This window comes from Mobula birostris, chromosome 15 (genome assembly GCF_030028105.1).
Source record: "Mobula birostris isolate sMobBir1 chromosome 15, sMobBir1.hap1, whole genome shotgun sequence".
In the NCBI taxonomy this organism is placed as follows: Eukaryota; Metazoa; Chordata; class Chondrichthyes; order Myliobatiformes; family Myliobatidae; genus Mobula; species Mobula birostris.
In genome coordinates this window covers 80,145,993-80,158,315 of record NC_092384.1, presented here as the reverse complement: position 1 = coordinate 80,158,315, position 12,323 = coordinate 80,145,993, and the positions used below count along the sequence as shown (strand labels likewise).

General features: G+C 46.7%; 1 protein-coding gene across 5 annotated transcripts in view; it reads left to right on the top strand.

The window, feature by feature from the left end:
• The window catches only part of cdh16 (cadherin 16, KSP-cadherin), an 85,430-nt gene that overhangs the window by 53,714 nt on the left and 19,393 nt on the right, over positions 1-12,323 (top strand). For all 5 annotated transcript variants that reach the window (XM_072279985.1, XM_072279984.1, XM_072279986.1 and 2 more), the window contains 5 exons: positions 2,364-2,582; positions 2,665-2,741; positions 3,728-3,919; positions 6,345-6,592; positions 8,245-8,369. In XM_072279985.1, coding sequence (XP_072136086.1) covers positions 2,364-2,582; positions 2,665-2,741; positions 3,728-3,919; positions 6,345-6,592; positions 8,245-8,369 — 861 coding nt within the window. The remainder of the gene's footprint in view (positions 1-2,363; positions 2,583-2,664; positions 2,742-3,727; positions 3,920-6,344; positions 6,593-8,244; positions 8,370-12,323) is intronic.

Here is a 12,323-nt window from a genome sequence, read left to right as displayed (position 1 = left end):
TATGTTTCTAAAAGTTTTTTTTCCATTATATAAAGAGTAGAAGGGAGGTGTGAGTTGATATTGGACCACAGAAAAATGATGCTGGTGAGGTAGTAATGGGGGACATAGAAATGACAGATAAGCTTAAGAAGTACCCTGCTTCAGTCTTTACTGTGGAAGACACTAGCAGTGTGCCAGAGGTCTGTGAGTGTTAGGGAGCAGGAGTGAGTGCCATTGCTATTACAAAGGAAAAAATGCTAGGTCTTAAGGTGGATAAATCACCTGGGCCAGATGGACTAACACCCCAGAGTCCTGAGAGAGGTCGCTGAAGAAATAACAAATGCATTGGTCATGATCTTTCAAGAGTCACTTGATTCTGGCATGGTCCCAGAGGCTGGAAGATTGCAAATGTCACTCCACTCTTTAAGAAGAGAGGAAGACAAAAGAAGGGAAATTAGAGGCCAGTTAGCCTAACCTCAGTGGTTGGGAAAGTGTTGGAGTCCATTATTAAGGATGAGATTTTGAGGTACCTGGAGACTAATGATAAAATAATTCAAAGTCAGCATGATTTTTGTAAAGTGAAATCTTGCCTGACGAATCTGTTAAGAATCCTTCAAGAAAGTAACAAGCAAGGTGGACAAAGGAGAGGCGAGATTTTCAGAAGGCATTTGATAAGGTGCCACACATGAGGCTGCTTAACAAGATAAATTCCTATGGTGTTACAGGAATGATACTGGCATGGATAGAGGAGTGGCTGACAGCCAGGAGGCAGCGAATGGGAATAAAAGGGACCTTTTCTGGTTGGCTGCTGGTGACTAGTGATGTTCCTCAGGAGTCAGTATTGGGAACGTTACTTCTCACATTGTTTGTCAATGATTTAGATAATGGAATTGATGGCTTTGTGGCAAAGTTTGTGGATGATATGAAGATAGGTGGAGGGGTAGGAGGTGCTGAGGAAGCAATGCGATTGCAGCAGGACTTAGACAAATTGGACGAATGGGCAAAAAAGTGGCGGGTGGAGTACAGTGTTGGGAAATGTATGATAATGCATTTAGGTAAAAGGAACGATAGTGCAGACTATTATCTAAATGGGGAGAAGTTTCAATCATCAGAGATGCAGAGGGACTGAGGAGTCCTCGCATGAGACTCCCAGAACGTTAATTCACAGGTAGAGTCTGTGGTAAAGAAGGCAAATGCAATGTTGGCATTTATTTCAAGGGGAATAGAATATAAAAACAAAGAGATAAAGCTGAGCCTTGATAAGACTCTAGCCAGGCTGTACTCGGTGTATTGTCAACAGTTTTGTGCCCCATATCTCAGAAAGGATGTATTGTCATTGGAGAGGGTCCAGAGGAGGTTCACGAGGATGATTCTGGGAACGAAGGGGTTAACAAATGAGGATCGTTTGGCAGCTTTGGGCCTGTACTCACTGAAATTTAGAGGAATGCAGGAGTCTCATAGAAACCATTGACTAGATAGGGTGGATGTGGAGAGGATATTTCCTATGGTGGGGATATCCAGAACTAGAGGGAACAGCCTCAAAATTGAGGGGCAACCCTTTAGGATATAGGTAAGGGGGAAATTTTTTTTAGCCAGAGAGTAGTAAATCTGTGGAATGCTCTGCCACAGACTGCAGTGGAGGCCAAGTCTCTGGGTATATTTAAGGCAGAAATTGATCGTTTTCTGATTGGTCAGGACATCAAAGGATATGGCGAGCAGGCAGGTGTATGGGTTTGAGTGGAATCCTGTGCAGCACTGTTCCATGTTCTAAACTGACCCCTTCTGCCAACACTGTGTCCATATCCCTCTATTCCCTGTGCATTCATGAGCTTAAACATACCTGAGCCCCAGTCTACACAACTTCTCCTTGTAACTCAGGTCCCCAGGTCTAGGCAACATCCCGGTAAACCGTTTAAAACATAGAACACCACAGCGCAGGGCAGACCCTTTGGTGTACAATGTTGTGCCAACTTTCTAACATACTCCAAGATCAATCCAACAATTTTCTACCATCCAAGTTCCAAGAGACTCTTAAATGCCCCAATGGATCTGCCTCTGCCACCACCATGACAGTGCATTCTACATACCCCCACTCTTGTATAAAGAAAACTTACTTCTGACACCCCCTGAACTTTCCGCCAATCACCTTAGAATGATGCCCCCTCCCATTTCCACCCTGGGAAAAAGTCTCAGGGCTGTCTACTCGATCTATGCCTCTTATCCTCTTATGCGTCTCTTTTCCGCGCTCTTTCCAGTTTAATAATGTCTTTCCTATGACAGGGCGACCAAAATTGTACGCAATATTCTTATATAACTGCAACATTGTCTTATATACATGCATCAAGTGTCTCGTGTGATCTTGTGAATTGATTATTGGTTTATAGGCACCTGTGTGGCCAAACTGAGGGCTAAAGATGCAGATGACCCTTTGACTGAGAACACACACATCGTCTTCCAACTACAGGATCCTCAGGGTCCAAAGGAGTCCCTGTTCACAATGGACAGTGAGGGGGTCATCACCTTAGCCAGGGACATGATAGACTATGGCTCACTGACTTACCAGCTCAAGATCCGGCTGGCTGACCTGGGAGGAGCAGAAGGAAGTAGGTGTATTGAAAACATTTCATGTAACTCCACGTGGAGGTGGTCTGCACTGAAAGCTGACCCCACTGTTTTATTTGACAGGTTTGTCGAGTACGTGCACAGTCATCGTCCATGTGATTGAGTTGAATGACAACCCTCCTGAGATCCCCCAGGAACAGGTATAGATTTCACTGAAGCATTTGGAAAACGCTGAGATGTCGGATTATTCAGGAATGAATCTCTGAATCCTAGACCCTCATTTTCTCCTCTCTGTCCCATCACACACTCCCAGGGTCAGACACAGATTAAAAATATCTTTACACTGCCCCATCACATACTCCAGAGGTCAGACACAGAGTGAAGCTGCCTCTACAATGTCCCATCACACACTCCCGGGTCAGATATAGAGTGAAAATATCTCTACACTGTCCCATCACACATTCCCAGGGTCAGACACAGAGAAACTCTCTACACTGTCTCATTCCACACTCCAAGAGCCACACACAAAGTGAAGTTCCCTGCTTGACTTGGTGAGATCCTCCAGCATTTTGATTGGTTCAAGAAGGAAGGTCACCACCACATTCTCAAGGACAATGTGGATTAGACAACCAGTGCCAGATCTGCTGGGAGGTCAGAGCCTAAAAAGGAAGTAAGAAGTCCTTGCCCAGAGTTAATTGAATTCGGAGAGATAAATGTTTCTTATACGGTCCTTCCTCAAAACTCCCTCCTACCTCGTGACCACGAATAATAGCCAATTAAAACTGGCTGTGGACTCTGTTTGATTGGCTGAAGTTCAGACCCGTGGTTGTTTAATGTCAGGAAATGTAGAGGAGCCTGGACTGAAAAGCAGAGCAGCAGAGACAATTTAATGGTGAGCGATAACTTTAATAATAGAGCGCAAAATAAAAGAAAACACAAGTGGCCACAAAATAAGAGAGAATGATGCTAAACACAAAAGGCAGCAAGGTAACTGACAGCTAGGAGCAATTGGTTGAGGCTGGCTGATTTGATGAGTGAACAAGGGCTGTGGATGGGAGCAGTGTTTAAATAGGCTGCAGGTGACTGCTATTGTCTGGGTGGAGACTGAGAGGAGTCTACATGCGTAAGCATGACAGTTTAAGCTAAACTAGTTCTCATTGGCTTTTCCTCCCTTGCTGAGCTGCAGTACGGACCAATCAGCATACCCGAAGATGCTGACATTGGCCATGAAGTTACCACCATCAATGCCACAGATGCTGATTTCCACCTGTCTGATGGCTGGTTTGTTACATTCATGTTTGAATCTGGGAATGAAGATCAGATGTTTGGAATTGTCCAGGATGGGAAGAGCAACGTTGGGAATATCATCCTACGTAAGGTACATGCACTGCCTCCATCTCTGTCTTTCTGAACCTTTCCCCCTTCCACCACGCCATTCTTTGTTCTGCCATTGCCCATTGCTGGCTTGGTAGTTTTCTTCCTCCAAAGCCCTTCCATCTTTCTCTCCTGATCCTGCCTCTATCTCCCTCTGATGAGTATCCCTGTATCAATGCCTAGATCTTCTGTTTTTCTAAGCTCCATGTACCTATCCAGGAGTCCCTTAAAAGACCTTATTGTTTCTGCCTCCACCACCACCGCCGGCAGCCCATACCACGCACTCACCACTATTTGTGTAAAAAAACTTACCCCTGACATCTCCTCTGCACCTACTTCCAAGCACCATAAAACTGTGCCCTCTTGTAAGCCACTTCAGCCCTGGGAAAAAGCCTCTGATTATCCACACGATCAATGCCTCTCATTATCTCGTACACCTTTATCAGGTCACCTCCGCTCCAAAGAGAAAAGGCCGAGTTCACTCAACCTATTCTCATAAGGCATGCTCCCCAATCCGGGTAACATCCTGTAGTTGTGAACTTCCCCTGATTCAAGATAGTTACAAATGCAGGTGTGAAAAAAAGGCCCGTAGGATCATTGGGGACCCGAGTCACCCCCACCACAATCTATTCCAGCTGTTACCATCTGGGAAACAGTACCACAGCATAAAAGCCAGGACCAACAGGCCCCGGGACAGTTTTTTCCACCAGGCCATCAGACTGATTAACTCACTCCGATATGAGGGTATTTTTGTGTTACCTTGACTGTTCTATATATTATAAATTATTATAATTGCACTTTGCACATTTAGACGGAGATGTAACGCAAAGATTTTTACTCCTCATGTATGTGAAGGATGTAAGAAATAAAGTCAATTCATTCCATCTCCCTCTACATCTGTATTATGTTCTTCCCTCTCTCTTTCTCTCTCATTCTCTCACTCCCTCTCTTAGACCTCCTTTGACATTCTCCATTCTTTGTGTCATAGGACACAGAACATTCCAGCACAGTTCAGGCCCCTTGGCCCATGATATTACGCCGAACTTTTAATCTAAGATCAATCTAACCCCAAGTGTTTAGTACTGTAGTAATTTTATGTATTGCACTGTACTGCTGGCACAAAAACAACAAATTTCATGACATATATGAGTGATCCCCAACAGCCTGGACATACCCTCTTCTCACTGTTACCATCAGGAATGAGGTACAGAAGCCTGAAGGCACACACTCAGCGATTCAGGAACAGCTTCTTCCCCTCTGCCATCCGATTCCTAAATGGACGACATTGAAACCATGAGCACTACCTCACTACTTTTTTAATTACTTCTGTTTTTAATTTAACCAGTTAGTATACATACACTGACTGTAATTTATTTATTTTTCTATATTATCACGTATTGCAATGTATTGCTGGAACTAAGTTAACATATTTCACGACATATGCCAGTAATATAAAACCTGCTTCTGACTCTGCTGATAGACCTGATTCTGATCTGGGTCTCTACTGTGGATTGAGAGTGGGAAGGAGGCAGGGAGAGGGGAATCATGGTTGGGAAAAAGGGAAGGGAGTGGGAAGGGAGCAGGAGGCCCCAGACAGACATTCTGTAATGATCAATAAACCAATTGTTTGGAATCAAATGACCTTGCCTGTTGTCTCGAGGCTGGGTGTGTTTGCATCCATGCCAACCTCCCCCCACCCCCCCCCACCCCTTGTCTTTCTGTCTCTCTCTTGGTGTATCTCACTCTTCCTGCTCTGTCTCCCCATCTGCCACACTCATACTAACTCTCGTATAAATTGATAAGACTGACAGTGCTGAGGGAAAATCCCACCATGTGAGGGGTTGTAGTGAGGGAGAGTCACACTGTGGGAGGGGTGGTACTGAGGGAGGGTCACACTGTGGGAGGGGTGGTACTGAGGGAGGGTCACACTGTGGGAGGGGTGGTACTGAGGGACGGTCACACTGTGGGAGGGGTGGTACTGAGGGAGAGTCACACTGTGGGAGGGGTGGTACTGAGGGAGGGTCACACTGTGGGAGGGGTGGTACTGAGGGATAGTCACACTGTGGGAGGGGTGGTACTGAGGGAGGGTCACACTGTGGGAGGGGTGGTACTGAGGGAGGGTCACACTGTGGGAGGGGTGGTACTGAGGGAGAGTCACACTGAGGGAGGGTTGGTACCGAGGGAGGGTCACATTGTCGGGAGGGGTGGTATTGAGGGAGTGTCACACAGTCGGGGTGGGGGGTGGTACTGAGGGAGGGTCACACGGTGGGAAGTTTCGGGCTGAAACGTTGACTGTACTCTTTTCCATAGATTCTGCCTGGCCTGCTGAGTTCCTCCAGCATTTTGTTGTGTGGGAAGTGCAGTTTTGAGTGATTACCCTCGAGGGTGAGGTAACCCTCGTGGTGACAGTGTACTCTCTGTGTTGGCAGGTTCTGGACTTTGAGGCTGTGAGTGAATATACCCTCGTGGTGATCGCCAGGAACAGGGAGGAGCTGGACAATGCCGAGTATGGCCCCAGCTCTACCGCCACGATCTCTGTCCGGGTGGAGGATGTGAACGAGCGGCCACAACTGCTGCAGGAGCGGTACGAGGTGAACGTGTCACGGGAAGCACGACCCGGCACTGTGTTATTGAAGCTGGAAGGACGTGACCCTGATGGCCCAGAACAGCCCGTCCGGTGAGCACCCTATCAGGGCGTCACATTAGCACAGCGGCTGGTGCAACACCACAGCACCAGCAATCCAGGTCAATTCCCACCACTGTCTGCATGTTCTCCCCGTGATTGTGTAAGTTCACAGTGCATTGGTCAGAACACACTTGGAGTATTGTGAACAGTTTTGGGCCCCTGATCAAAAAAAGTCAGAGCTGCCACTGGTGAGGGTTCAGAAAAGGTTCACGAGAAAGATTCCGGGAACGAAAAGGTTAATGTATGAGGTGCAGTTGCTGGCTCTGGGCCTGTACTCACTGGAGTTTAGAAGAATGAGGGAGGATCTCATTGAATCCTACAGAATATTGAAAGGCCTAGATAGAATGGATGAGGAGGAGATGTTTCCTATAGTGGAGGAGTCTAGAACCAGAGGGCACTACCTCAGAATATAAGGAGGTCCCTTTAGAACAGAGATGAGGAGTAACTTCTTTAGCTAGAGAGTTAGTTATGTTGAAGTTGTAGATGACTAGAACTGCACACAATATTCCAAATTAGGCCTCACCATGTCTTGTAGAACTTCAACATAACATCCCATCTCTCACAATCAATGCCCTCCCTGATTTATGAAGTGTAATATGCTGGAAGCTCCCTTTACAACCCTATCTACCTGTGACATGCGCACACTTTCGAGGAATTATGGTTCTGTATTCATGTGGCCAAGTGGCTAAGGCATTCGACTAGCGACCTGACGGTCGTGAGTTTGAGCCCCAGTCGAGGAAACGTGTTGTGTCCTTGAGCAAGGCACTTAATCACACATTGCTCTGCGATGACACTGATGCCAAGCTGTATGGGTCCTAATGCCCTTCCCTTGGACAACATCGGTGTCGTGGAGAGGGGAGACTTGCAGCATGGGCATCTGCTGATCTTCCATACAACCTTTCCCAGGCCTGCACCCTGGAGAGTGAAGACTTCCCAGGCACAGATCCATGGTCTCGCAAGACTAACGGATGCCTTTAATTAATTTAATTCACAGATCCCTTTGTCCAACACACTCCTCAAAGTTCAAAGTAAATTTGTTATCAAAGTACATCTGTGTCACTATGCACAACCCTGAGATCCGTTGTCTCGCGGGCATTCACAGTAAATACAAAGAAACGCAAAAGAATCAACGAAGAACTGCACACAACTGGGATCCAAATTCATAGCTCTCAGAAAGTGGCTACACAATTTGATCTGGTGGTTAAGAAGGCAAAGGCATACTTGCCTTTGGTAGTCGAGGAATTGAGTTCAAAAGTCAGTGTCCTACCATTCACTGTGTAAATCCCAGCCTGGTCTGTCCTCCCAATCTCCGTGTTCCACTGAATTATAAAGCTTCACTTCTCTCACCAACCATTCCGAGAATGGGAATGCAGTTCTAGCCAAGGGGAAATTGTGTCATTCTGCCTGAACTTTGGCCCTAGTCACAGTTGGGTATCTGAGGGTCACCGGTTGATGTAACAGCCGTACCTTGTTTGTATTAACACTGAGGGCGAGAGGGGGAGCGAACAAAGGAGGGACTGGCCTCAGAGAGGTGTGCAACATCACGAGGGTCATGGGTATGGAAAGCACGAGGATTTGTTCTCCTCCGCGTGTGCCGACGTGTTCCCCAGGGCGGCCGGGTTTAATTCTCTGCTGTTCCCCAGGTACCGTCTGAGAAACGCCACCATAGAGTGGGTGTCAGTTGGCCCTAGTTCCGGGGAGGTGACTTTCCTGGGTAGTCGACCTGCAGGCAGCCCCCACCAGCTGGACGTTCTGGTTGAGGACAGAGGTAAGAAGGTTATGTCTCCGTGACAGACACAAGCATCACTGTCCAGCGACACTTCTGTGGGAGCAGACTGGATACCCGTTCACCCAGACAGCGCAGCCATAGGTCCAGATGGCGCATCTGCACACCGAGAGGCCCACACGGCGTGTTTACTCGCCCGGAGACACAGACAGCATTTCCCAGCCCAGACGGCACACCCAACTGCTCAGACAACATGTCTGCTTGTCCAGTCAGCATAACGACTCACTCAGATGGCATGTCTCCTCACTCAGGTATTACACCCAGAGGTCCAGACGACACGTCTGCTCATGCAGACAGCCCAGACGGTACCTGCTTAATGAGAGGAGAGTTTATAAAACACAACAGAGTGACAGAGGCATAGAGTGAGCGTAAAGTCCTCCTAATTCTCACTTGCCGATTACATCACCACACTCTTCACTGTTTTCTTTCCCCATCTCAGTCTTCTCCTACGTGTGTATCACACTCCCTCCCTCACTCGCTCCATTACTGACTCCATGGTCGGAACAGGACCGAGTGCATGCTCTCTGTTCATCTCACTGCCATCTCTTCAGTTCGTTCTTGCTCTCTCTATTCTGCATATGTGTGTATCTGTGTGTGTGTGTGTGTGTGTTTCTGTGTGTGTCGCTGTGTGTGTGTGTCTGTATGTGTTTCTGTGTGTGTCTCTGTGTGTGTGTGTCTGTGTGTTTCTGTGTGTGTCGCTGTGTGTGTCTGTGTGTGTGTGTCTCTGTGTGTGTATGTGTCTATGTTTCTGTGTGTGTGTGTGTTTGTGTGTCTGTATGTGTATGTGTATGCGTGTGTTCAAAGTTCAAAGTAATATTTATTATCAGAGTACATACATGTCACCACATACCACCCTGAGATTTTTTTTCCTGTGGGCATACTTAGCAAATCTATAGAACAGTAACTGTGAATTGTAAATATCAGGATCTGTTAACTGCAAACAAATGCAGATATAAATAAATAGCAATAAATAATGAGCATGAAATAACAATATAACAGAGTCCGTAAATGAGTGCAGTTATGCCCTTTTCTTGAAGAGCCTGATGGTTGAGGGGTAGTAACTGTTCTTGAACCTGGTGGTGTGAGTCCTGAGGCTCTTGTACCTTCTACCTGATGACAGCAGTGAGAGAAGAGCATGGCCTGCGTGGTGGGGATTTTTGATGAATGCTGCTTTTCTACAGCAACATTTCATGTAGATGTGCTCAATGGTCAGGAGGGCTTTACCCATGATGACCTGGGCTGAATCCACTACCTTTTGTAGGATTTTTCACTCAGTGGCAAAGCTGTTCCCATATCAGGCCATATCGCAGCCATTCAGCACACTTCCCACCATATGGAAGCTTGCCAAGATTGTCGATGACATGCTACATCTCCACAGACTCCTGGGGAAGTAGCGGTGTTGTTGAGCTTTCTTTACAATCATGTTTATATGATGGGTCCAGGACAGGTCCTCTGAGATAGTGACACCCAGGAATTTAAAGTTACTGACTCTCTCCACCTCTGATCCTCTGAAGATTACTGGCTCATGTACCTCTAGTTTCCCTCTCCTGAAGTCCACAATCATTTCCTTGGTCTTATTGACATTGAGTGAGAGGTTGTTGTTATTAAACTCAGCCAAATTTTCAGTCTTCCTCCTGTTTGCTGATTCATTACCACCTTTGACACAGCACACGACAGTGGTGTAATCAGCAAACTTGTATATGGTGTTGGAGCTGTGCTTAGCCACACAGTCATAGTTGTAAAGCGAGTAGAGCAGAGGGCTAAGCACACATCCCTGCGGTGCTCCTGTGCTGATGGAGATTATGGAGGAGATGGTTTTGCCAATCTGGACTGATTGGGGTCTACTAGTGAGGAAATCTAGGATTTGTGTGTGTGTGCGTGTGTGTGTGTGTGAACAAGTGTGTGTTTGTGTGGGAACAAGTGTGTGTGTGTGTGTGTGTGTGTGTGTGTGTGAACGAGTGTGTGTTTGTGTGGGAACGAGTGTGTGTGTGTGTCTGTACTTTCCTCTCCTTGCTCCCTCTTTTTTTATTGTCCATCTCTCCTTAACTCTCCTCTTCTTTGTCGCACCACTGCCTCCTGCTCTGCATCATTCTCTCTCTATCTCTCCCTCTAAACCTCCCACTCCTCCCCTCCAATCTCATCTCTATACTCTCTCTTCTGTCTCTGCATTTCTCTGCTTCTCTTTCTCCGATAGTTCAGCTATGATTGAATGAGTGAGGAGGGGAAAAAGGATCAGCCATGGCGACAATGGAAGGGCAGACTCGATGGGCCAAATGGCCAAATTCTGTTCCTATGGCTTATGGTCTTATGATGGAACGGCAGAACAGACTCAATGGGCTGAATGGCCTAATTCTCTTGTGCCTTATGCTCTCCCTCATTTCCTGTCTTCCTCAATTTACTCTTCTTTCTGCTTCTTTCCCACTCTCTCTCTCCATTTCTGTTTCTGCTTTTCTTTTGATTAAATTCCTCTTTTAATAGTACAAGATATATGCTAGCTGTGAATATAAAATACTGAAATTCCAGATTTTATGTTTAATGTTCGCATGTGAGGATTTTACCCTTTCTCCCACTTCCCTCCTCTCAGCCTCCATCTTTCTCTGTACTGCTTTCACTTTTGCTGTACTGCTCATTCTCTCTCTCTCTCCCCCCTTATGCTTTTCCCAGCCCACCACACCATCCTTCCTCCTTCTCTCACCTTTTCTACTTCCCCCCTCTCATTGTTCTCACAATCACCATAGCAACCCCTCTCTTCAGTTTCCCTGTCCCTCTCTTTGTCTTGACCTCCTTCCCTCTCTCCTTTCTCTCTGTCTCTCTCTTACCTTCTCTCTCTATTCCCTGATCACTATGGCAACCTCTCTCTCAACCTGTCCCACTCTTCTGCTTGTCTTCCTTTTCTTTACACCTCTCTTTTTCTCTCTCTTCCTCTTCTCTCTCTTTCTTGCTCCCCTCACTTCCCCCCTCTCCCTCTCTTTTCCTCTCACTCTCTCTCTCACCCTTTCTCTAACTCTTTCTCCTTCCCTCTCTCACACTCTCTTTCTATTGCCATTTTTGCCATAGCAACCATTCTCTCTCCACTTTACCAAGCTCACTTTTTTCCTTACTTCCCCATCACACTCTCTCCCTCTCTATTTGCCTTAGCGCCCCTCTCCTTTCTTCTCACAAACCCCCTCCCACTCTTGATCTTTTAGTTAGAACATTTTGAATTAAATTCAGACAACTGCCTTTAGCACCATGACTGTGATGTCAGTGTCACAGGCAGACGACGTGTCTGAGTCAGATACTGAGGACAGGTGAGTGAACTATGGCTGTGTTACAGATTGGAGCGGGAATGTTATAAGAAATCAGGAACAGTAAATACAAGAGATTCTACAGATGCTGGAAATTCAGAGCAACACACACAAAATGCAGGAGGAACTCAGCAGGTCGGGCAGCATCTATGGAGAGGAATAAACTGTCACCGTTTCAGGCTGAGGCTCTTCATCAGGACAAAGCAGCCTGCTTAATTGGTACACCCAGCCTTTATCCCAGACAGCTGGAGAGCATAGGTTTAATGTGTGTGTGTGTGTGTGTGTGTGTGTGTGTGGGTGTGGGTGTGGGTGTGTGTGTGGGGGGGAGGTGGTGTATAGAACTTAATCAGGATATGAGGGACAACTTTTTCACCTAGATGGTGTTCAGTATATGGCATGAGCTACCAGAAGTTGAGGCAGGTTTATTAACAACACTTTCAAGGACGGTTCATCTCATGTTCTCTGTATTTGAGGCCCCCTGTTGGTCAGGATCGACCATGGATGTCCCATCCTAGCTGTCATACACAAGCCTGGACAGTACGATATGGAGAGCAAGCTCTTTCCCATGCAACAGGCTCCCCCTCTCCACACAGCTGATGGATCCAAGGAAACAGCAGAGACCGATACAGTCTGGCACCAGCAGCATCGC